At 31.8% G+C, this 26,745-nt stretch overlaps 2 protein-coding genes across 6 annotated transcripts in view; one reads left to right on the top strand and one right to left on the bottom strand.

Moving 5' to 3' along the window:
• Positions 1-5,808, top strand: part of LOC126892435 (myogenesis-regulating glycosidase) — a 130,889-nt gene extending 125,081 nt beyond the window's left edge. For all 4 annotated transcript variants that reach the window (XM_050661965.1, XM_050661963.1, XM_050661964.1 and 1 more), the window contains exon 10: positions 1,972-5,808. In XM_050661965.1, the coding sequence (XP_050517922.1) occupies positions 1,972-2,109 (138 nt within the window). In that variant the 3' untranslated portion in view covers positions 2,110-5,808. The remainder of the gene's footprint in view (positions 1-1,971) is intronic.
• Positions 5,809-10,098: 4,290 nt separating this feature from the next.
• LOC126892434 (FACT complex subunit spt16) overlaps positions 10,099-26,745 on the bottom strand; it is a 73,954-nt gene continuing 57,307 nt past the window's right edge. Inside the window, exons 7-9 of one of the 2 annotated variants that reach the window (XM_050661961.1) lie at positions 24,170-24,444; positions 21,795-22,020; positions 10,099-10,519 (exon numbers count right to left, since the gene is read on the bottom strand). In XM_050661961.1, the coding sequence (XP_050517918.1) occupies positions 10,282-10,519; positions 21,795-22,020; positions 24,170-24,444 (739 nt within the window). In that variant the 3' untranslated portion in view covers positions 10,099-10,281. The remainder of the gene's footprint in view (positions 10,520-21,794; positions 22,021-24,169; positions 24,445-26,745) is intronic. The other variant, XM_050661962.1, reaches the window with a different exon arrangement.

Raw genomic sequence — 26,745 nt, 5'->3', positions numbered from 1 at the left:
GTACAATTATCTTTTAGTTTGGAAAACGGTTTTTTGTATTAAAACATTCATTTATATGTGCAGCAGTATAAAATATATTCGAATTTATATGCTTTAGTAACAGTTATATTTCATCCGGCTTGAAGGACCAAATGTTTGGTAGGTAGAAAATATTAGAAATAAGTACATAGGTGGTTTATTAATTAAAGCCGTTAAACAGGAAATGTAAATGGAAATGAAAATACGAATACTCAATTAGTACAAATCGACACAATCATTAGCACAAATAATTCATTTAATTAACCACTTATCTTTTATTATGGCAATCAGACATGGCGTGGTAGGAACTGATGGCAAGTGTCTTTGCTGTACCCGTGGTAAAAAATGCGTATAATTCCATTTTGTCCTTCTAAGTTTTACACCTTTGAGCTTGTCTCCACTGTTCCAGTTTTTGTTTCCAAATTGCTTCCACTATTTCCTAATAACATTAATCACCAGGGTATCTTACCCTGTCGTTTATCAGCATACATTAATCACCAGGGTATCTTACCCTGTCGTTTCGCTGTTATCTGGTCTAAAACTAATGAGATTAAATAAGGACTAGGCACCGAGCCTTGTTGCAATCCTACTTTCACATGAAATTTTTCAGTCTCTCCCATCCTCTGACCTAACAGTAATTGTTACTCCCTCATACATGTCTCCCACAATCTTTAGATATTCACCGATGACTCATTCTTATTGGGTTACCACCACAGAATCTCTCGAGGAGCTCTATCATATGCTTTCTCAAGATCAAAGAATATCATATGAGCATTTGTTTCTTTATTCCTGTATTTTTGTCAACTGCCTTACAATGAAAATGGCAAATGTCGTTAATCTGCCTTGCATAAAGCCAGACTGATTATGAGATATTTCGGTTCCTCCACGTAACCGTCTATCTCCAATATTAGTTTCATTACCCTGTAGTGTGTACATTGCTCTATATCTACCTTGTTTTGTAAACAGGTACTAATATACTGCTTCTCCCCCGTCTGACATTTCTCCAACTTTTGTAATTCTACTAGGCAAACCTGTTAGTCAATGGTCTCCAATAGACGCTGTAGACTGTGTACAGCGTCATGCCGTAGGAAAATTGTTCATTTTCGTATTTTTAATATAGTTTGAAGGACAAAACTATCTTACAACCGAAAATATGTAAAAAAAGAGTAATTCTAAAACAAATTCAAATTACGGGATGAATTGAAGTGTCCACGTCTTAGCCTTAGCCAACTTATTCCTATCTCTCCTACTGCTCTACACACTTCTACAGGAATATCATCTGGCCCAACCTTTTTCTATTTTTTGAATGTCTGAACCACATTCTCGTTTATTATTTTGATGACCATTTTTGTTACTGTCTCCGTTAACTCAATTGGTTTCCTCCTAAATTCTTCATTTAATAAACTATCAAGGTACTTTTGTCATGTCTTTTTGAGATCCTTTTCGCGAATCGACGTTTTTTCAATGGGACACCCTATATTTAAATTTAGAAATAAATAGTTCTGTCAGAGGCTAAGTCAATGGTATAGACTCTAGTTACCCTTCTCTAATTACCCTACGAAATATTGGAAAAAATCGTTTATAACACATGTTAAAAACAAAATCATATAAAAAGACAACTATAAATTATTTTAAATCCAGAACGACCTTGTATTATGTTTTATAGGAATCATGTTCTAATAGGGATCACCTTTGTCATTATGAAAAATCTAAGAGATTGTATATTCGGCATATAGCTTCTGGGTTATCTTGGTCCATTTCTACAATCGTACATAGTTAAATAGGCTCCACAGGCTCAGCAACTATCAGAAAATGTGTTGATCCCATGGGACAAACATAGCCTGGTAAGATAAAATATATGTTGGCCCCATTGGACAAATGTGACCTGCCGAGGCGGCATCAGTGTTATATGGCAGTGATAGTGTTAATTATATGATGTTATTTTATTTGCAGATATATCTACCTGCCGGTGTTTGGAAAGATGGAATAGACGGAAGTTTAAGAAAGGGCAGCCGATGGATTCATGACTACAGGGTAGAAGAAGATAACGTCGCCTACTTTGAACGAATGCCTGATGATACTCGTTTTTGATCAACATGTCAACCATTTTCGGATACGGTTCGACCAAACTACATTTGTAAAGTTCGACTAAACAAAAAAAAATAAAATAAAACAAAATCAATGGGAAAATACCCAGTACCGATATTTAAAAAAAAACAACCAGCAGTAAATTCGTCGTATCGTTAAAAATTCTCAATAAAATATACAATTCTTTACTCCAGCGATCGCAAATATAATGTGTAATAGAACGGTAATACAGTATTTCTCATGATCATCTTTCAGTGCGTCACAGTTTTTCGATTTCTTTCTAACGCATTAAATTGTATGTGACAGAAAAAAGGCACGTTGGTGATTACATTTCGTCGTTGACATTTTTATAACATTTATTCTAGTTATTCTAGTTGTCGATAGATGGAGCCATAATAAAAAAATATTTTTTTTAATTAGATAATAGCATTGTTTATCTACACACTGGTCTAGTTATACAATGATAATAGTATTACAAATATAATCTGTATAATTTATAAGACTATACAAATCAAAGAAAATACCATTTTATAAATGCAAGAAACACTTTTGATTTGTTTTTATTCCAAATTGAAAATAAAATGTGACAACTGTCAGATTTAACTAAAATGTCATGTTAGAATAAATGTAATAAATGTGTATTATCACGGACTTACCCTTTTTCCTATCATTTGTTACGCACTGAAAAATGATCATGAGAAATACTGTAGTTATGTTTAGATTTTTATTAAGATTAACAAACAATACACTATCTTCTTATTTAAAAATACATATATTTAATATTATGACATGAACGATATAAGACTTAAGACTCTTAAAAAATGTTAATGCTAAGATATGATTAAGTAAATATTCCAAAAATAATAATTTTTCGGCTAGTAATTAAAACTTAACATATTAATAATTGTAGTAAGACATCACAGGTCGTTATGAACCAAAGAATTTTTCAAAAAAACTGCTATGGAATTCAATTGGCCCTTTCGGTCAAAAACCTTTCTGACTATTGCATCGTCCTGTCGCCTGATTAGGTACATGTCCTATCCATCTAAGGCGTGCTACCTTAATGAATTTTACAACGTCAGATTCCTCGAACTTCTATACAACTCAAAGTTGCGAATCTTGCTCTTTTATTCCTCCATATCTTAGGATTTTTCGCTTGACACGTTTACGCAGTGAACAGTTCTTGTTCCTTCTGTGTAAATGACCACGCTTCTGCTCCATATGTTAGCACTGGTCTTATTAGTGTTCTATAGATGGTCTGTTTTATCTTTAGTCAACAGCTAGCCTAGGTATATGAAGGTCTCCACACCTTCCAGATCTAAATCGTCAAATATTATTCTAACAATAAAACACTGAAAACGTTTGTTTTCTATACTTCCACACTTATTACAACTATGTGACTACAACTGTTTAAGTGATTTAGTTTACCATGGGTTTGCCTTTTTAAAGTCTTTAACTGCAGAGCTTGAGGAGTGGGGAGCTGTTTGTCTCGAGTTGGTCATTCAGAATTATATCTATATTTTTTAATTTATTAATTTCCATAGATTCTGATAAATATAGCTTAAAGCCTTTATTTTGAATATGCAGAATTTGAAACTCTTCATTAAAAGAATGGTTATGATCTAGAAGGTGAAGTGCGTATTGTAGAAGTATCTGGTTTTTCTATTGTTGAAAGCCCTTTTGTGTTCTGCTATCCGTTTGTCAAACGTTCTGCCAGTTTGACCGATGTAAGTTTTCGGACAGTCGCCACAAGTTTGTAGACACCACTCTGTAGTTGTTTTCTCTGTCGGCTCTTATTGCTCTTAATATATTTGCTTAAGTTGTTGTTAGTTCTGAAAGCTGGTGTTATTCCTTTCTTTTTTATGTATCTGGCTATTTTTGTTGTTATCTTGCCAGTATATGTGATAAAGCAGAAGGTGCTGGGTTCTTTCTGTGGTGGTGGATAGACTAATTTCAGGGCTTTCTTATGGAGTTTTTGGTTTAAAATTTTATTAATTGTTTGTTAGTTATAGATATTGTTTACTGCTATTTCTTTAATGACACCAGCTTTCAGAACTAACAACAACTTAAGCAAATATATTAAGAACAATAAGAGCCGAAAGAGAAAGTAAATACAGAGTGGTGTCTACAAACTAACTTGTGGTGACTGTCCGAAATATCGGTCAAACTGTCAGAACGTTTGACAAACGGATACCAGAACACAATATGGCTTTCAACAATAAAAAAACAGACACTTCTACATACGCACTTCACCTTCTAGATTCTAGATCATAATCATAATCATTCTTTTAATAAAGAGTTTCAAATTTTGCATATTTAAAATAAAGGCCTTAAGCTATCTTTATTAGAATCTATGGAAATTATTCAATTAAAAAATACAGATATAATTCTGAATTACCAACTCGAGAAAAACAGCTCCTCACTCCTCAACCTCTTCAGTTGGACTGAAAGACTTTAAAAAGGCAAACCCATAGTAAACTAAATCACTTGTGAAAGGCACTCTGCCGAAACAGCTATAGTCACATAGTTATAATAAATTTTGTGAAAGTATAGAAAACAAACGTTTTCAGTGTTTTATTGTTAGATAAAATGAACTTCCATCAAGTAACGGTCGAATCCAGCAAATATTATTCTTCTAGCTGTCTGGTTCCTTGACCTAGTAGGTATAACACATTTTGGTCTTTTGGTCATTTATAGTTAGTGCCATTCTCTGTGTAGATGCCCTTAATGGCCGGAATGCATCGGTCAGAAGCTCTGTGGACCTAACTATGATGTCGATGTCATCTGGATATCCAACAACTTACAATGTACAGATTTGTTAAAGACAGTGCCATTACCTCTCGAATTCCATTTTCTAGAACAAACTTAAATAAAAGACGCGAGAGCTCTTTACCCTGTCTGAGTCCAATTTTGCAATGGAAGGGTTTTGGAAGATTGTTCTGGATTCTGACCATACTCGCTGCTCCTGTGAGTGTAAGTTGAGTTAGTTGAATAAGATGAAGCGGTATTTGGAATTCTACTATAGCCAGGAGAAGTTAATATCTATTAACTTATTAACCGAGTCGTATGCCACTTTGAACTCTACGGATACGTGGTGGGTGTCGACGCCGAACGCTAGGGTTTTTTTTAAGGATCTGCCTCACCGTAAAGATTGGGTCCGTTGTTGATTTTAGGCCGAAAGTCACACTGATATCCTCCCACTATACCAAAATGTATATAATAAACTACTAAAAATATTTAATAAAACAATTTATTTTTGGAACAGACATAGTGGGAAACTATGTAATGTAAAGTTAATTAATACGTTTATAACGATAATTTCCACCTCCACTAGTTTCATCTCTTTTTGTTACGCAATGTGTTATGTTTTCTTTGAGCTATTTTGCCGGTTATTAGCGTGCTCATAACTGTATAACTAACTGACTTTTACATCCGTTCCAATAACTTGCTGTCGTTTAGATACCCTTCTTCTTCTTCATGTACCATCTCCTCTAAGAAGGTTGGCAACCATCACGGCAATTCGCACTTTCGATACCGCTGCTCTAAAGAGATCAGCAGAAGTGCAATTAAACCAAGCTCTCAAATTGTTTAACCAGGAGATGCGTCTTCTTCCGCGACTCCTTCTACCCTGTATTCTTCCTTGCATTATCAATTGTAACAAGTTATAACGCTCGCCCCTCATAACATGTCCCAGATATTGTAGTTTAGATACCCAGCCAGCAATTATTGAACAATAATATTTAATATTTTTTATACTATCTATAAATTTTATATATTATCTGCAGGTAAAATAATATCCTTTTATTTATTAATTACCATGTATATTATTTGATAAAATCATATGAACGCAAATTTGACTGTATTGATATAATAAATTTAGCTATCGATTAATAATAAGTATTTTTTGTAAATAAATAAATTATCTTAAGTACCATCTCAAATGGGACCGTATTTTCTATTATAATTCGTATTATATATAAGTTTTTAATTAATAAACATTTCATATTCCTAAAAGATATTATTGTATCCATAAAATCATCCTAGAAACCGTGATCGCACCACAAAAGTAAAAAAATAATTAAAAATACTGAAGTCTACATGGCCACCTACATCTGAATACTCTGACGAGTTTACTTCAGAAGAAAATATAGATACAGCAATATTAGAAATTACAGCACAGTCTGGAAAGGCACTCTGTTCCAATAAAGTCGATCCAGAATTTTTACTTCACTGTAGCAAATATGCTAGGAATTGGCTGGCTGATTTCTATATAGATATCTTAAAATTAGGAGAAATTCCCCACTCCATGACAATTTTCACATGACAAAAATATTATTACATTTTTTACTGTGTTAAATCTCTTATTACAACCCTTAACTTTAAATAAGTACCAGGCCAACCCTTTCCTGCCAGTACTACCTATAATTCATCCCCTCCTAATTTTACCCTTACCCATACAGACAGACAATTATTGTACTTGGATTCGCGACAGAAGAAATCTTTCTTTTTTCTCTACGATTTTTCGATGGATCAACTTGGTACCGCTCATCCCTTGACGGTACATCTCATCAATCTCTGCCTAGCGGCCACCCAAGATAGTCAATAACCGTTAAAACCGATACGAACAGTTAAAAGTCGTGCACGAACAGTTAATTCGCGAGTGACGCCATACCCGATTTCGCAGCAGTCAAAACGCTAGGCACGTGGAACGGGAACAGTCAATGCGTGTGTGACCGGCTTTAGTGCTTGGGACAAGATTTCATAGTTTGGTAAGACTTTTTATCTACATATGAATATTGTCTTTATAAAACCTTAGATATTCCAACTTGAACCTAGCAATCCTTATTAACTACAGTCCACATTATACCCTATGAGATTATATTTATAATCTCACATATTAGCTGTATCGTACACCATGGTAGCCATATTAAAATCAGGAAAATCAAATGATCAGCCTCAAAACTACCAACCTATTGCACTGCTGAGCTGTGTCTATAAACTGTTAGAACGCTTAATCTACAACAGAATTAATAGCAACATATTTAATTTGATATCCATTGAGCAAGCGGGTTTCATACCTAACCGTGGTAGCACAGATCAGAACCTGTCCCTAACAACAGATATTGAAGCAGGTTTTTAAAGAAATCTAAAAACAACCGCTGCTTTCATTGACCTATCATCTGCATAGTTACGATACCGTATGGAGACAATAGCTAATCTACAAACAACTCGGTGTCAAAAAATAACTACTAAACTAATTGATATGGTGCCTCTCAGAGGCGTTTTTCAGTGTGTCACAGTTTTTCGATTTCTTTCTAACGCATTAAGTTGGAGGTGACAGAAAAAATGTACGTCGGTGATTTATACTCATTTATAACATTTTTTCTAGTGATTGATAGATGGCGCTACAATAAACAAATGATTTACATATTATCTATACGACTATATAATCTGTATAATTTATACAACTATACAAATTAAAGAATATACCTTTTTATAAATTCAATAAACACGATTGATTTGATTTTATACCAAAACCAAATTGCAATCATATTACAATAAATCATTTTTTCCGATTATAGCGCCATCTATCAACAACTAGAATAAATGTTATAAATGTGTATAATCACAGATGTACCTTTTTTTCTGTCACGCACTGAAAAAAAGAATGTGTGTGTACTATGTACGCACGTAAGAAGATATTCTATTATATAATAGGTAATTTAAACGAAGTAAATATACTTAAAAGGTTATTTGTATTTTATTTAAAAATCAAACTAACTTTCTTATCTACCACTTTCAAAAAATTTTTATTAAAACAACCAAAAATAAAAAAAAATATGAATCGCCCAGGAATTGAACCCGCAACCTTCCAATCTCAGTGCTAACGCATTTCCCACTACTCCAGCGAGGCCCTAGAAATAGACATGTAAGTTTCGGATATAATTACACAACACGGCGACATATAGTGTAAAAATGTTATGCTTACATAATATTTTATTATTTTACTACAGGGAAACACAAATCCAAAAACACAAGAATTATAATAAATAATACATTTCCTAAAACCACTAATATATTCTTTTAATGACATTTTTGCACGGTTACAGATACATACATACCTATCTTGAAAGATTAGCAATGAACTACATACTGTCAGTGTGCGCAGGCGCGCGGATCATGTACAATTTTACCCTCAATCGATTCGCCGCTAAAGAATATCTTCAAAATGCCTCTGAGAAGCAACATAGCATGCTTACCAACCTAGATCCTTTCAATTCACAATAAGCAATTTTAAAAGTGACCAAATGAAGCTCAGCAATGGACTGCCACGGGGATTTGCTTTGGTACCCATACTTTTTAATAGACATAGCGGACCTGCCTAGAACAGCTTAGCAGAAATTTGGCTAAGCCAACGACTTGGCAGCAAGACATAATAACATGAATGTTACAGTAACAATACTAACGGATGGCCTAGCCATTATGGAAGAATACTTCCGAAAATGGAGGCTACAGTCTAATGCAACGAAAACTCAAGTGTGCTAAGGTTCCATCTAAATAATGCCCAAGCCAACAAAAAACTCTGGTCAATTTGAAAACAGACTATCGACTCATAACAACACCAAAATATCTTGGTGTTAACTCTTGACAGAACTTGAAGTTTTACAGAACACTTACAAAGAGGGGAACAACGCTTCTTTTAAAAGAAAAAACGTTTAATTATGATGTGTAGTTCCTGAGATACAACCGGTCAAAGTTGACCGGAATTTACGGCAAAGATTTAAACAATAGGATCATAATTTTCGAACCGTCACCTTTTTATTTTTGTCCTCTTTCTCCACACCAATTTTCATATCTTTAAAATACTCATAACGTTTATTATAATAAAAACTATCGATATTACGAGTGAAAATTTCCAAAAATAGCAACATTTCAATAAAAAATTACGTTGAAGAAAATGTAATCTCAAAGTTCAAAATCGGTATACGTTAAAAAAATGCATTTTCTCGGCTTCCCATGGACCAATTTTGTTTTGTTTTTTTGTTCCCAAGTAACTCGAGTAGAGCCGTCTAACTAACGCATTATTAAATGTCAAAGTTGCTTTTGTTTTGTTATAATAGGTTAATTATTCATCAGAAAATAAAACTACATATTTTTCCAGTTGTAGACTTTTTTTAGATAAACTTATTAGAAGTGGAGATTTTAACGTTAAAAACACAAATATTCTCATTTGAAAGCTGTATATTTATTTAAACAATCTTTATTTAAACAAATAAAAAATTTTATTATTATAAATAAAGGCTATAGCGGGATAAGATGGTCAAAATTGCACCAGGCTCGATTCAATTTTGGCCATTCGAAAATATATCATTGAAAACTCACTTAGCCAAATTTTCAAGTCCCTAGGTGCTTCTGGGGGTCCGCTATTGAAAAAAACGTGTTTAAAAAAAAATTTAAATCTATACGAAAATAGCTTTGATATTACTAAGTTATTTAACTATTATTGATAAACAATGACTTATCTAAAATTTTAGTTGAAAATTAAAGATTTTGTTCGAAAAACACGCCTCTATGCAGAATTTAATTACGGTGAATTTTTATTAAATAGTTAAAAGTTAAAATCTCTGGAGTTATAGAGCAAAAATTAAAAAAACACGATTTTCGGGCGCCATTTTGTTTATAAAAAAAGTAGCACACTATCTGCGGACTTTGTATACCTATATTATTAATATATACAATCATAAGATTCGATTCCAGCAATAAAATTGCTGGTAAAAAACTAATCCCAAAAATGACCTATTCTCCGATAATCTGCCCAGACTAATATTACTATTCATCATCATCATCATCACCCAGCCCTTTGCGTCCACTTCTGGACATAGGCCTCCTTCATTTTTATCCATTGTGCACATTGAGCACAATGCACAATGGACATATTATTAATATTACCTATTACATTTTGACGAGAAGGTAATAGGAAAAATAAAATAATAATCATTACACTTTGTTTTATTGAACAATGAAATGAAGTAATACAAATATTGATATAAAAAAATTAACTAGGAAGTTAAAAAAACTGTTGGTAAGGCTAGTCTTCACATACATCCGGAAACTTGCAAACTATATTATAAAAGTGTTTGAACATTACACAAAACAATAAATCTAACATAGACTTCACTTTCTAGATTTCTTCGAGTGGTGTTTGTCACCGCTGGGACTTCTTTGTCTCTTTTTATCGCCAGAACTGCTGCTTTTGTGAGAAGACGAGCTCTTTTTTCTGTCCTTGTCCTTATCTCTAGATGAGGATGAGTGGCTAGAAGATTTATGGTTCGATGATGAGTGTCTATCTTTGTCCCTACTTTTTGAACTGCTGTTTCGGTCCTTATCTTTTGAAGGTGAATGTTTACTACTGCTGCAACGGAAAAATAAAAATATCATTTATAGTAATGGAAAGATAATAATTAGCATAAATTAATATAAAAGCTTATAAATTGCATTTATACCATCATTTTAGGAATACATGGACAAAACGCAACATTATTTACGAATATTACATAAAGAGTGAGTTTTACGTATGGAATCCCTCAATTATCGTGGAAACGGTTTGCACGATTTTTATAGATTTTGGTAGATAGAGGTTTTCTAATGCGGCCGATATTATAGTGGTAAATACATTGTTGTCAGATCTTCAGTTTTTCTGGAAATCTAATGAACTTTCTTATTTCAAATTGAATAACCTGTATATTTTTTGTGTTTTGAAGTTCTTAAGAAATATTGATTGTTTTTTATGTTATTCTCTATACCTAAATGCCACAATTTCGGAGTTATTAGTAGGTACATGATTTTAAAAAAATTAAACAAATTATAAAATTCAATTTTTTCGAACCAGGTAGACAATATTTTAGGTTCTTTGGATCATTGGGAACGAAAAGGTCTTATGTAATTTTTCTCTAAAGTTAATCGTTTTTGAGTTATAAGTAATTTATAATTGAAAAAAAAAGAATGTGTGTACTTTGTACGCACGTAAGAAGTTATACTTCTATTATATGATTTCAGCGAAATCAATATACTTTAAACAGTTTCTCTACTACTTTCCAAAAATTTTTATTAAAACAATAACAAAAATTAAAAAAAAAAAAGAAAAGAATAAAACACACACAAACACATTGAAAAATGCCACAAATGATTTCTGAACAATAATTGTTGCCAAAAATTTTAATTAAATGCGTATTTTCTGAAAAAAATTATATAAATATGGGTCATTCCATTTCAAATCACTCAATTTTGGAGCAAAAAAAAATTTGGGCCTCCGATTTGTCTGAAAATTGGTATATAGCTTCTGCGGGATGTAAAAATAAGATATTTAAGGTCAAAAAATCTTCTTCATCTTTTTTTCTCAAAATGTTATTTTATGCGATTTTACAGTGATTTAGTGTTTATTTATACAAATTTGCATTTTCTATCGTAAAGTATCAATGGAAAACATAGTATTTTAATAGAAGGGACTCAAAATGTCATTATATGGCATTATAACAAGTTACTTTGATTCAAAACAAGCTTTTGATAAAATTTTATAGTGTAGAATACGTTAAAATACCGTTTTTTTACATTTTTCTCCATTCCCAAAATACATCATAATCGATTTGGCTGAAAATTTGCCCACAGATAGACAAAACATAGGACTTTAAGTTGTGAGAAGGATTTGAAGTATATTACAATACCAAAAAAGTTACATGCAATATTATAGTCAAAAATATAGGCGTCTACTGTAAGTACAATTAACTCGAAAATATCGATCTCACGACAAAAATTGTTAAAAAGAAATTGTAATAATTGTAAATACGATTTATTTGGAACAATTTCAGTTCCTACCATTTTTGTCGAAAAGTTAAAAATGGCGGAGATATTGAGCAAAACAAGTTCTCCTTTAAAATCAAGATGGCGGCTAACGTAACGGAGGAATTCATTCGTGATTTTAAATTTAGGCTACTATTGACTCCCCTAAAGATCAGGAAAATAAAATTTTGGGCAGCTCGGCATTCAAGGTCAAATGCTATCCCCGACTGGACTAATATATATACTTTTGAGTCTGATATTACTGCATGTAACTTTTTTGGTATTGTAATATAATTCAAATCCTTCTAACCACTTAAAGTCCTATCTTTTGGCTATCTGTGGGAAAATTTTCAGCCAAATCGATGATAATGTATTTTGGGAATGGAGGAAAATGTAAAAAACGGTATTTTAACGTTTTTTACACTATAAAATTTGATCAAACACTTGATTTGATTCAAAATAACTTGTTATAATGCCATATAATGACATTTTTGAGTCCTTTCTATTAAAATATTATGTTTTTCATTGATACTTTACGACAGAAAATGCAAATTTGTTTAAATAAACACCAAATCACTGTAAAGTCGCATAAAATAACATTTTGAGAAAAAAAGAAGAAGATTTTTTGACCTTAAATATCTTATTTTTACGTCCCGCAGAAGCTATATACCAATTTTCAGATAAGTCGGAGATCCAAAATTTTTTGCCTGAGTGATTTGACATGGAATGTACCATATACTTACAATCATAAAATCTATAAAAAAAATAAAAAAAAGGGAACCTACTTCCCGTGTATCCCGCCGTACCAGAGTCGAAGCGATTTCAAACTGCACCACCTTCGCGTATACGTCATGTGGGAATATACACAAACTGAACAACTTTTTGACATTTTGTTTATATGAATTTTTATCAGTTTGATTTTTGTCGAATTAAAATAAAACAATATATAGAGTAAGAAAACGATACATTAGATGAAAATTTGTAGAAAGTTTGTTCGTAATCAGATTATGTAAATTAAAGCATTGCCTACTAGGGGTATAGCATAGCAAGTACTAGGTAAGTACAGTGGAACCTCGATAAGTCGGATTAATCGTGACCGCGGTCGATCCGGGTTATCGAAAATCCGGGTTAGCCAGAAAATACGGTAAAAATTAATAAAATACATAAAAATAAAAATCAAATACACATTATAGTTGCAAAAAACAAGAAATACATATGCACAATACATCTAAATTACGTACAGTTGTATACAGTATTGTTTATTTCTTGGTACAAACACAGTCAAAGTGAAAAAATTAAAAAATGTTTGTTTTGTCTGATGAAAATCGGTCCGGGTTAGCCGGACTTTCGGGTTATCGGAGGCCGACTTATCGGGGTTCCACTGTACATTATTGGAATACAACTGAAACATTTAGAATTACGTACCTGTGGCTTTTCAAAACTATTTAAAAAGTCACTATAATTATAAATTTGATTTTATTTCTGTCCTCACAACAATAAAAACTAATATATTATACAACATTGTTGTTTACCGATAACCTCCATATTGAACAATTATTGACAGATCATTTCAACACCCAATCAGAGCCCCTATAAAGACTAATACCAAACTGTCGGTGTGCGCATGCGCGCAGATCAATATAAATTCACCCTCAATCTCAGTCGCGCCTAAAGAACTATAAAAAATTCAAAAAATTAAAAATGACGATTTTTAAGGTTCAAAAACACAAGTAAAAAATATAAGTTTTGAAATTACGAAGTACCTAAATTCAAGCTCAAACCTTCTTCTATCAGCTACCCATAAGAATTTTTGACACGTTTTATTCTAAAACATTGTCTTTTAATTGTTAATGAAGCGGACGGGAGATGAAAGGATGGGTAATAGGGCTGCATTAACAACTAAAAAACAATGTTTTAAAATAAAACAAGTCCAAACTATTTATCGGTAACTGATAAAATAAGGTATGATCTTGAATTTAGGCACTTTGTAGTTTCAAAGATAATATTGTTAGAGGAGCCCAAGCGCGGATTTTTGCAGTTACTCGAGCGCGTCAGATTATTACATGGGGAGAAACCTTGTACCCTGAAAATCTACCTCTACCATATATTGGCTCTTAATGCAGGGGAGTTCGTTAAGTGGAACCCGAAAAATAAAATCTATCCTTAGAAAAACTCGAAATTGTCAGATTAAGGTAAGGTAAGTTAAGTACATCCAAAACAGTGTATATTTAAAAAATCTGACGATTTGAGCGGAGCGTATGGAAATGGATGAGTCCCAAAGTTTCGCAAGAAAAAAGCGAATATTTCGCGAAATGAATGACAGATCGAAAAACTAAAAAATACGTGCGCTCAATATTTTTCAAAAATCTATCGAATGATACCAAACACGACTTCCAACGCAGAGGGGGGGGGGGGGGTAATTTAACATTTTAAATACGAAATGAACATCAGATCGAAAAACTGAAAAATACATTCAATATTTTTGAAAAATCTATCGACTGGCAACAAACATGACCCCCCACGGAAACGGGATGAGGGGTTACTTTAAAATCTTAAATGGGAGACTCCATTTTTTATTGCAAATTTGGATTCCTTACGTAAAAATAAGCAACTTTTATTCAAGACATTTTTTCGAATTATTGATAGATGGAGGGAGCTCTAATCTAAAAGAACAATTGAATCGTTTATTTCAGAAAGGGGTCAAGTCACAAAAACCTGCTTTTGAGAAAAACAAAAAAAAAACGTGTTTACATTCAACAAAAATTTTATTTATATAAAATAAAAATTCTCACTAATAACCTGTAGTGTTTGTCAAAAAGTATTGTATTTTTCAAAAATTTATCTTGTTAATTTGTTTAAGAAAAAAATAAATAATTTTTTGCACTTGACCTCTTTCTGAAATAAAGTTGGTGTTTACATTCAACAAAAATTTTATTTATATAAAATAAAAATTCTCACTAATAACCTGTAGTGTTTGTCAAAAAGTATTGTATTTTTCAAACATTTATCTTGTTAATTTGTTTAAGAAAAAAATAAATAATTTTTTACACTTGACCCCTTTCTGAAATAAAGTTGGTGTTTACATTCAACAAAAATTTTATTTATATAAAATAAAAATTCTCACTAATAACCTGTAGTGTTTGTCAAAAAGTATAGTATTTTTCAAAAATTTATCTTGTTAATTTGTTTAAGAAAAAAATAAATAATTTTTTGCACTTGACCCCTTTCTGAAATAAAGTTGGTGTTTACATTCAACAAAAATTTTATTTATATAAAATAAAAATTCTCACTAATAACCTGTAGTGTTTGTCAAAAAGTATTGTATTTTTCAAAAATTTATCTTGTTAATTTGTTTAAGAAAAAAATAAATAATTTTTTGCACTTGACCCCTTTCTGAAATAAAGTTGGTGTTTACATTCAACAAAAATTTTATTTATATAAAATAAAAATTCTCACTAATAACCTGTAGTGTTTGTCAAAAAGTATTGTATTTTTCAAAAATTTATCTTGTTAATTTGTTTAAGAAAAAAATAAATAATTTTTTGCACTTGACCTCTTTCTGAAATAAAGTTGGTGTTTACATTCAACAAAAATTGTATTTATATAAAATAAAAATTCTCACTAATAACCTGTAGTGTTTGTCAAAAAGTATTGTATATTTCAAAAATTTATCTTGTTAATTTGTTTAAGAAAAAAATAAATAATTTTTTGCACTTGACCTCTTTCTGAAATAAAGTTGGTGTTTACATTCAACAAAAATTGTATTTATATAAAATAAAAATTCTCACTAATAACCTGTAGTGTTTGTCAAAAAGTATTGTATATTTCAAAAATTTATCTTGTTAATTTGTTTAAGAAAAAAATAAATAATTTTTTGCACTGGACCCCTTTCTGAAATAAAGTTGGTGTTGACATTCAACAAAAATTTTATTTATATAAAATAAAAATTCTCACTAATAACCTGTAGTGTTTGTCAAAAAGTATTGTATTTTTCAAACATTTATCTTGTTAATTTGTTTAAGAAAAAAATAAATAATCTTTTGTACTTGGCCCCTTTCTGAAATAAATTTGGTGGTTTCACAATTTTTAAGCAAGGAGTCATGCGTTGCATAGCCCCTTTCTGCACTAAACGCTAATTTCTCTGCGCTGCCAAGGCAACACCGATGGCAGCAATTGATTCCTTTCTGCAACAAAAGCTGTATTTACGTCTAAATTAAAAAATTCCACCAAAAAGTCATTTTGTCAAAATTAGTCACTTGACCCCTTTCTGAAATAAACGATTCAATTGTTGGAAATGGAAAATTAAATTAAAAATGGAAAGTCCCCACTAAAATGGAAAACTTTATTTAACTTTTTTTGGTTTTAGAAGCTACTCTTCACAACCCAATAGGTCCCCACAACGCTGGAGTGACTGCACATTTAGCATACTTTGCTCCCCTACCATATATTTTACTTGTGTTTTTGAACATTGAAAATCGTCATTAACTTAAGGCAAAAATTCCAACAGATCTTTTTTAATCTTAATGATCCAAAGAACCTAAAACGATGTCTACCCGGGCCGAAAAAATTTATTTTTATACGTCTACATTTTTTTTAAATAAATGTTGCAATAACTCCGAAATAATGGCATTTAGGTATAGAGAATATAACATAAAAAATAATGAGTATTTCGTAAGGACTTCAAAACGCAAAAAATATACAGGGTGTTCTATTTGAAATGAGAAAGTTTATTATATTTCCAGGAAAACGGAAGATTTGAGTTTCGCAAAGGCCTAGGAATTCGTGAAGCTCTTTTTTCACTTAACATACTTATACAAAGGTGCCTGGATGTCAGTCAAGATATATATGCGTGTTTTATTGACTATAATAACGCATTCGACAAAGTACGACATGAACAATTAATGCATGTCCTGGAATCAAAGAAGATAGACTACAATGACCTAAGGATTATATCCAACAAAACGATATACTAAAAACAACGAGCAAAAGTACGTGTTAACGATCAGCTATCAGAGGAAATTGAAATAAGACGTGGAGTGAGACAGGGATGCGTGTTGTCGCCAATTCTTTTTAATGCCTACTCGGAAGAGGTCTTGAAAAAAGCTCTTGACGGTGAAACAGCTGGAATAAAGGTAAATGGAGTTCCCATTAACAAAATTAGATATGCGGATGACACTGTCATCTTAGCTGAAAATATTGGGTATCTTCAGAGGCTGGTGACCAGAATAGTCAAAATACAGTCTGACAATGAACGTGAAGGAGACAAAGTTTATGAGAATATCAAAAACTCAACGAAATAACGAGAATCTCTTCATAAACGGATCCAATATCGAACGAGTCAACCAATATGCATACCTTGAAACAATGATCAGCTGATCGAGGGATTACTTACAGGAAATCTAAATCAGAATAGAAAAGGCTAAAGCAAATTTTAACAAAGTGAGAAAAGTGCTCTGCATAATAGATTTGAAGTTGGAGATAAGAGTTAGGTTGGCTAGGTGCTACGTTTTCTCGACTTTGTTTTATGGAATGGAAGCTTGGACCTTGAATGCTGTACGGATGTACATCAAATGAACTTTTCAGAGCAGCCGTCTCTAAAATCCGAATAGCTATGATGATTGCCGACCTCCGTCGCGGAGATGGCACTTAAAGAAGATACGTTAGAAAAAAATCGATTTTTTGTGGCGAATTCCTTACATCTCTAAGAATGATCTGATATATCATAAATAAAAACATCAATGTATGGCATTCACGAATGATTTAACCCTTTAACAGGCAAGACTGTCTTAAGGCGGTCTTTGCACTTTAGCTTATAAAACTTATGCCGAATGGTTTTTGCTGCCACAGTAACGACATGCATCTTTGAAAAACCTTACTTGACGTTATTCGATATAACTAAATACATTCTGGCATCGCGATTACGTTATTATCGTTAGTCAAATGCTAACATCCCATAAAATGGCAGTGAAAATTATTTCTTCATAAACATTATTCTTAAATGGTCAAAAAACACGTTTAGATCAAAGTGATCAACTTGATAATTTTATGGTAAGTAGATTATATTTCATGTTTCAGTAATATAATAAGCTTTTAGTAAAAACTATTATGTAAATAGGTTTTATAAACAAAAATACCAAGACAGTCTCATGACGGTCTTGCCGGTTTACGTATAAAAAATATCCCCTTCAGTATGAAATTTTGTTATCTTTTCGTGCGTAGGAACATGCTTATTTTCCTGTTGTTCTATTATTTTTCTTTTCTGTGATAAATGCATCGTCTAAATCAGTGATACTCAACCTGCGGCCCGCGGGCCCAATGCGGCCCACTAGCGTTTTTTATGCGGCCCAAAGGCTAACTAAAGGGCCCTGTGATCAAATTATTTGTCAAATTTCACGTGTTTTCTTTAATTATTTGATAGTGTGCCGATGTGTTTGAGGCATGTTTGGGAGTGAAGCTGGCAATTTAATCACTTTAATTTTAAAGTATATTGAAATTTTTAAGAACTCTGATTAAAAAATAAGGTATTATTAACTTTTAATAAAAAGTTAACTAAATTAATAAAGTTAATGAACAAATACTCGTTTTAAAAATAATCAATAATACTTATTTACTACATTGCAACGACCCATTTAGTAATCACAAACAAAAATTCAGGTCCGGATTAACAAAAAAATGTTTTTTTAAAGAATTGTGACCTTGAAACAACACCCTGTATATTAAAATTTTCAAAATTCGTCTGCACATTTAAAAGGAGCATAAAAACTAAATTTAATTGCTCGCTTCAATTTTTTGTGCAGAAAATTTAATGAACGCAGAACGTATGAGTTCTTAAAAATTTCTTTTTTTTGTGTGTGAATTTGATGGCCTTGGCTGAGCCAATTAGCCAGACATTTTATTTTAAAAACATATTTTTTTTAATCAGAGGAATTTTTTTGTATTTCTAACTCTAAATATATGTACATAATAAACTAACATACTACTATCTAAATAAATACATTATTTTGGATGTAAATATTTTTTTTTGTATATATTTATTTTTTTATATATATATTTTTAATATGTTTTTTTTAATTGTTTTTTTTTACTACGCTAAGACATAAACCCGATTCAACTTCGCGGAGGTTTACATCTTCTTAGTTTTCTTTTTTTTTTTTCTTCGTTTTTTTTTCTCTTTTTTTTACTCTTTTTTTTTGTTTTTTTTTTCTCTTTTTTTTTCTTTTTTTTTCAATTATAATATACAATAATTACTTAAATCTAGAGGGTTAAAAAAAATAACAAAACAAACATGTTTGTCTTGTTTTAACAAACATGCCTGTTTTGTTTTAACAAAATTACTTAAATATAGGGTTAATTATATTGCTACAATTTATATTTACAGTTTTTGATATGCTCGTAAATTGTTTTTAATATATTAGTATCTTTAGAAAAAATCAAATTGTTTAGGTAGACGGAAAGTGGAATTTTTAAAATATTAAGATTATCATAAAATTTGTTTATATTTACTGATTGATGGGAACATTCGAGGAGAATATGTAGTAGATCACCTTCTTGTCCACACTCATTTTCAATTTCGACATAATTTTAAAACTAAAGTCATTGAATTGTCTGCGCAAAAAATAGAAGCTCCATTAAAGCTCTTTTCAAATGTGCAAATGGGTTTTGACAATTTCAATATACAGGATGTTGTTTCAAGGTCACAATGGATTTAAAATTTTGTTTAATCCGGACCTGGATTTTTCTTGTGATTAGTAGTTGGGTGGTTTAGAATCTAAATGCGACATATGTGTACCAAATATCAAAAAAATATACAAGGTGGTTCTTAAGTTATGGGTCCAGAAAGAAATGGGCAAAATCGATCAAACACCCTGTAACTCGGTTATAAAGTTGGTGGAGCAATAAATTTAGTATGTCTAGAACCGCTTCGTTTACCTCTATTCGTCGTTCAAGTATTTCCGTTTCCTAATGAAACACCCTGTATACTACTTCATCTTGATTGCGGCTCGCAAGCTGTGGCAATAGCTACTATGTGGCCCAGGAAAGAAAAAGGTTGAGTATCGCTGGTCTAAATCGTAACCATAAGAACAAAATCAATTTGGAAGAATTGTCTAATGAACAATTATTCGACTTTATTGATTCCGTTGAAATCGACGATCGCATTTATATTAGTGACGATAGTATTGTGGATCCCGACTATGTTGATGATAGTATTGAGCCTGAAAAGCCTTACAGCCTATCCGAGGTATCAGAGGCTAAATCACAAGTTATTGACGACTGCATTCAGGAAATGCTTGAAGCTGAGACAACTGATGCATTTGTAAATGATATAAATTTGTCAATGGATATTAGTAATGTTGATCAACCAGCATCTTCTTCAACATTAGTTTTGGATGATGTAGCGACCGAAACATCACGCAAAGGAAACACATCGAAGTTGATTGTCCACAAATTATACGTAAATATAATGCTCACATGGGTGGAGTCGATTTGATGGATGGCCTTATGGGTCGATATCACATTCGAGCTAAATGCAGAAATATTATGATTCGGATATTCTATCATTTTGTCGACATGGCCGCCACAAACGCATTCATACTATATAAACGTATATGTGCCGTAAAGACAAATAATTCCAGTGACTGTTGCGAAGAGGAGAGGCTTCTATCTCTTTCACAATTCCGTGAAGAGATAGCATCTGGCCTTGTTTCTTTCAAGGAAAAACGAAATGTAGGTCAACCATCATCTGCTCGAAATGGTGAACCTGGTTCTTCTAGTAAAACTAGTTCATCTGGTGTTGAAAAAAGAGCGGTTCATCAGTTTGGGTTGATCGAAAAGGCAAGAAAAGGTGTAAGCTGTGTAAAAAATCTGATACGCAGCTTGTTTGTTTCAAATGTGACCTCCATTTATGCGGCACAGTCGGTAAAAATTGTTTTTGGGATTACCACCATCAAAAATAACATGTTATATACTCATTTTTCTTAATAAATCTTGATTTATAATAAACCTCTACCATATTTATTTTTTACTCATAACCCGACAAGACCGTCTGTAGACGGTCTTCACTATTTCTCACCTAGCACTTATTCTAGACAAGATTTTTAGCAGAAAATTTAAAAAAAGTTATGTTTGCCTATATGTATTTACTTGAAAAAAAAAATATCAACTTCAACAGATAATTTTTACGATTTGGCCTGTTAGAGGGTTAAACCAAGTATCCTGTAGGAAATACACAAAAGGCATATGTCAGGAAATCATTGCATGTGTGCACTCAATAGAATACTCAGAACCAAAAATATATCCAAAGCTTCTAAATTAGAATGTAGGTATACAACTGTAATAAGACCAATAGTTATGTATGCCTCAGAAACCTGGACTATGACAAAACTGAGTAATCAATGTTACAAGTATGGGGAAAAAATACTTCGACTCATATTTGGCGGAAAAATGATAAACAAACAGTGGACAATAAGAACAAACAAAGAGTTAGAAGAATTATATAAGGAGCATAATATAATTGCAGTAGTAAGAGCACAAATACTTAGATGGTTAGGGCATGTTCAAAGAATGATTTAAGTTAGAATGCCAAAAATATTGTTAAGCGCTAGAATAGGTGCTAGAAAAAGAAAAGGAAGGTAGGTCTAGGATCAGATGGAGTCACAAAGTTAATGGCGACTTGAGGTGTCTCAATGTAATTAATTGGAAAGAAACAGCGATGAACACACAGGAATGGAGGAAGACTGTAAACCAAGCCATGGGCCTGCTTGCCATTGTACATGGTAAGGTGGTAGAGCTGTGATTCATGCACATTCTCACAGCAATCTGACTATAACTAAAAATAAATGATAGAAGAATACCTTGAAGAGGAGTTATGTTTGCTAGGGCTCTTATGACTGCTACTGCTATGTCTGCTTTTATCTTTTGATGATTTGCCACCTTTGGATGAAAATTTATCATGACCCTTGCTGCGATGTTTATTTCTTCTGTCACCTTCGTCCTCAGCAGTATAAACTTTTTCTCTATCCTCTTCTTCCGCTTCACGTTCAAGATCAGACCAGTCTTTTCCTGATTCTTCGTCAGATCCTAAAAGAAAAATAAAGAAATATTGAAGACTAAAAAATGTATTAAAGACTAAAACCAGTATTTATTTTACTGAAGAAGAGAGTTGAAATGATCGGATTACAAATCTCGAAAATTTTATAAGTTCCACACAAGATAGCATCAAATCTTTCCAAGATATGAAGCAAGTAAAAAAATCTCTTTGAATTTACTAAATCTAAATTTTTCACAGTTGATTACTGTGATTGTGTAGAGAAACATACTGCGGTCGGTCAAGCGAAACGTAGAATAGGGGTTACTGAGAGGGTATCAAAGCTGCTTTCCTACGAAGTAATTAAATCCATTTACTAAGGCTAAAAAGGCATTTACACATTCTAAATTAAATATAAATAATAGTTATTATAGTCGGTCAGCTGTATGACGGGACAGAGCCGGTCGGTCGGCCCCAATGAATGTACATGGTTAGTCACTATATTTTGACCCCCTTGTAAACTGCTTTATTTGCAGAATTAGAAAAAAATGTAAAATACAAAAGTTATTCGATTTTTTAATTATGATTTTTTGACATAATATATATCGTACTAGTGACGTCATCCATCTGGGCGTGATGACGTAATCGACTATTTTTTTAAATGAGAATAGGGGTCGTCTGCTAGCTCATTTGAAAGGTTATTCAATTCTCTATACAGTACTATAAACATTAAGATCATTATTTATACAGGGTGTTAAAAAAAAAATTTGAATTATTAATTAAACAATTAATTTAATTAAAACAAAAATTTGGACACCCTGTATAATTAATCATGTTAATGTTTATATTACTGAATAGGGAATTGAATAACCTTTCAGATGAGGTAGCACTCGACCCCTATTCTCATTAAAAAAATAGTCGATTACGCCATCACGCCGAGATGGATGACGTCACTAGTACGATATATATATATATATATATATATATATATATATATATATATATATATATATATATATATATATATATATATATATATATATATGTCAAAAATTCATAATTAAAAAATCGAATAACTTTTGTATTGTACATTTTTTTTTTCTAATTCTGTAAATAAAGCAGTTTACAAGGGGGTCAAAATATAGTGAATAACCCTGTACATTCATTGGGGCCGACCGACCGGCTCTGTCCCGTCATACAGCTGACCGACTATAATAACTTTTATTTATATTCAATTTAGAATGTGTGTACTGATTTTCAGCCTTAGTAAATGGATTTAATTACCTTCGTAGGAATGCAACTTTGATACCCTCTCAGTAACCCCTGTTCTACGTTTCGCTTGACCGACCGCAGTATGTTTCTCTATGGGAAACATGTTTCTCTACAATCACAGTAATCAACTGTGAAAAATTTAGCTTTAGTAAATTCAAAGAGATTGTTCAGCGCTGCCTCTCCGTCTATTTCATTGAGCTTTTCAATTCCAAAAGATTATTATGTTTAAAACCCCACCATATCTTTATAATAAAATAAAATTTCGTACTTATGTATATCTGTACTATTAACATAATATAATATAATAATAATAATAATGGAGTTTATTCGTAGAAAATAAATTATACATATAATAAACTCAGTTCCTCACTGAAGTTGCACGTACAACTTGTGCGTGAGGGTTCAATTTTGATTGTCTTAAACAACACTAATTAATTTTACAATTTACAAAAAGGAATAAAATAAAGTTTTTTTTGTTCATCTGTCTCGAAATTTGGGCTCCTCTTCTCACTAATTCAGGTAATATTACATGTTGTTTTTCGGACCTACGAAAATTTCTCATAAAATTCAAGAAATTCAAGAAATGATTGCAAAACGTTTTCTATGGGACTTCTCTGGTAGGACTTCGTTTTTTATGAGCATTATCATTACTTTTTTAATGTGTTTTATCTATTTTTACAATAATTTTTACAAATTTAACACTTATAAGTGACATTTCAAAAAATTCATTTTTGACATTAGACATAAAAGCACCATTTCTATACCTTGTCACTATACACAACGATACAGGAGATCCTTTACGTATCATGTAGCCCTTGTTATGAATAATAATTATACTACTGCTAGCAATTTTGCTCAAAACACTTTTACTTTAAAAAGTTCGATCTTAAAAAATTACGAAATATTGCATACAAAGGCAATGAGACAAACCTAGATCTTCAGAAGCATCTTCATCATCGTCATCATCTTCAGTATCACCTTCCGAATATTCAGAGTCTTCTTCGCTCCAATCAGATCCTACTTCTTCTAAATCAGACGGTTGATACGCTTCATCTTCTTCTTCTGATTCTTCTTCTTTAGCTTGTTCTTCGTCAGATTCTGGGTCAAGGAAAGTCCAACCACCACTGTCAAAGAAACCTTCTGGATCATCTGTAATGGTTTTCATAATTTTGACCCAATTAAGAGACTGAACTCCTTCAGAATATCTGAAATCACACGATAATTATATAAACAGTCTGTAATTTTAGTCAGTCATTATTTGTTATATGATATACACAGTGTTTCAAAAAGGTATGTCATAAATCAAATCACGCATTCCGGGGACAAAAATAAATTGATTGAATCCAACTTACCTTAGTACAAAAGTGTACACAAAAAAAGTTACAGTTGAAGTTACAAAATGAAAATCGATTTTTTTTTCATATATCGAAAACTCTTGGAGATTTTTCATTGAAGATGGACATGTGGCATACTTATGGCAGCAACATCTTAAAAAAAATTAAAGTGAAATTTGTGCACCCCATAAAAATTTTATGGGGGTTTTGCTCCCTTAAACCCCCCAAACTTTTGTGTACATTCCAATTAAATTATTATTGTGAGACCATTAGTTAAACACAATGTTTTTAAAACTTTTTTGCCACTTAGTACTTTTTCGATAAGCCAGTGTTTATCGAGATATTTTGAATATTTGTCAAATCCACCACATATTTGTATATGGTTAAGTACCTATGATATACCTGTTAATAATCTGAAAATTTATTTATAATTTACATTTTTAGGTATATTTTGAAGAAGCCACATCTCGATAAAAGGTGACTTATCAAAAAAAGACACAGGCAAAAAAGTTTTAAAAACACTGTGTTTACCTAATGGTATCACAATAATAGTTTAATTGGAACATATACGAACATTTGGGGGGTTTAAAGGAAAAAAATCCCCACAGAATTTTTATGTAAACATATTAAATAAGAAGCCGCATCTCGATAAAAATTGGCTTATCGAAAAAATACTAAGAGGCAAAAAAATTTTAAAAACGTGTTTAACTAATGGTACCACAATAATGAATTAATTGGAACATACACAAAAGTTTGGGGGAGCCAAACCCCCATAAAATTTTTATGGGGTGCACAAATTTCACTTTAATTTTTTTTAAGATGTTGCTGCCATAAGAATGCCACATGTCCATTTTCAATGAAAAATCTGTAAGAGATTTCGATATATGAAAAAAAAAATCGATTTTTATTTTGTAACTTCAAAGGGCTGTAACTTTTTTTGTGTACACTTTTGTACTAAGGTAAGTTGGATTCAATCAATTTATTTTTGTATCTGGAATGCGTGATTTAATTTATGACATACCTTTTTGAAACACCCTGTATATTGAAACTAGTCATTTATTATTTGTTATACAATTTACAGTGAAACTATAAAAAGGAATCAGATGTGTCATTGTACACATCACTAAACTTACATGGAATCATCTGATATTTCTTATCATTCCAAGCGAACTTTAAAAAACCAATATACAAAGTTAAACAATATTTTTATTTTAAAGCAATGTAATCACCAAATCATAAAAAGTAATGAAAAGAATAAAGTCTTGAAATAACAAATTGAAACACCCCTGTTGAGCTGACCCCCCCCCCCCACTGGCAAAAATTAAAAACAAATAGCGCTGGTTTATGGGCTATCATATTCCACAAATTAACTTCACCCCCAAACAACCCTTTAATTGATTTTACTTAAGAAAAACGTGCTGAAAAAAATTAAAACATTTCGTATCGCTGACATAATTCCTATAGCTTATAATATATTATATTCTAAGAATAAACTCCTAAATCATGTGCATTTCGATTATTGAGCTACAACCCCTTCGCGACCAAACCTTCCCGGCTTAAGAGAGAGTTGTACGATTTGGCGACTACATATCGTTTAATAATTGAGGGGCTTGGTAGTATACAATGGTAAGGGACAAATTTTGATTTTTCGCGAAATAGTATGTAAAAGATGGCAATGGACATGGCAAAGCAGAAAATTTTACTTAGTTTATCCTCCTAATAATAGATGGAGCCAGATTAATTTCTTAAAATTTGGTAAGGGACATGCATAAGCATGAAAATAATGTTATGTGTCCATGATAATGTAGGTTGTTCAAATCTAAGTGGCTTTTTTGCTGTGCACCTTGACAATTCTGAGAGCTACGATGATTGCAACTCAGATAAAGATCATGAATTTCAAGTATTTAGTGAAGCTAGCTTGGTCAAGTTTCTATAAAGCAGACAATTTCTTTATATTCTTAGAATAAATGTTCGCAAGTAAAAATGGTAAGAGATGGAGCCAGATTAATTTCTTAAAATTTGGTAAGGGACATGCATAAGCATGAAAATAATGTTATGTGTCCATGATAATGTAGGTTGTTCAAATCTAAGTGGCTTTTTTGCTGTGCACCTTGACAATTCTGAGAGCTACGATGATTGCAACTCAGATAAAGATCATGAATTTCAAGTATT

This window comes from Diabrotica virgifera, chromosome 9 (genome assembly GCF_917563875.1).
Source record: "Diabrotica virgifera virgifera chromosome 9, PGI_DIABVI_V3a".
NCBI classification, from domain to species: Eukaryota; Metazoa; Arthropoda; class Insecta; order Coleoptera; family Chrysomelidae; genus Diabrotica; species Diabrotica virgifera.
This window is presented reverse-complemented; position numbering and strand designations above follow the sequence as displayed.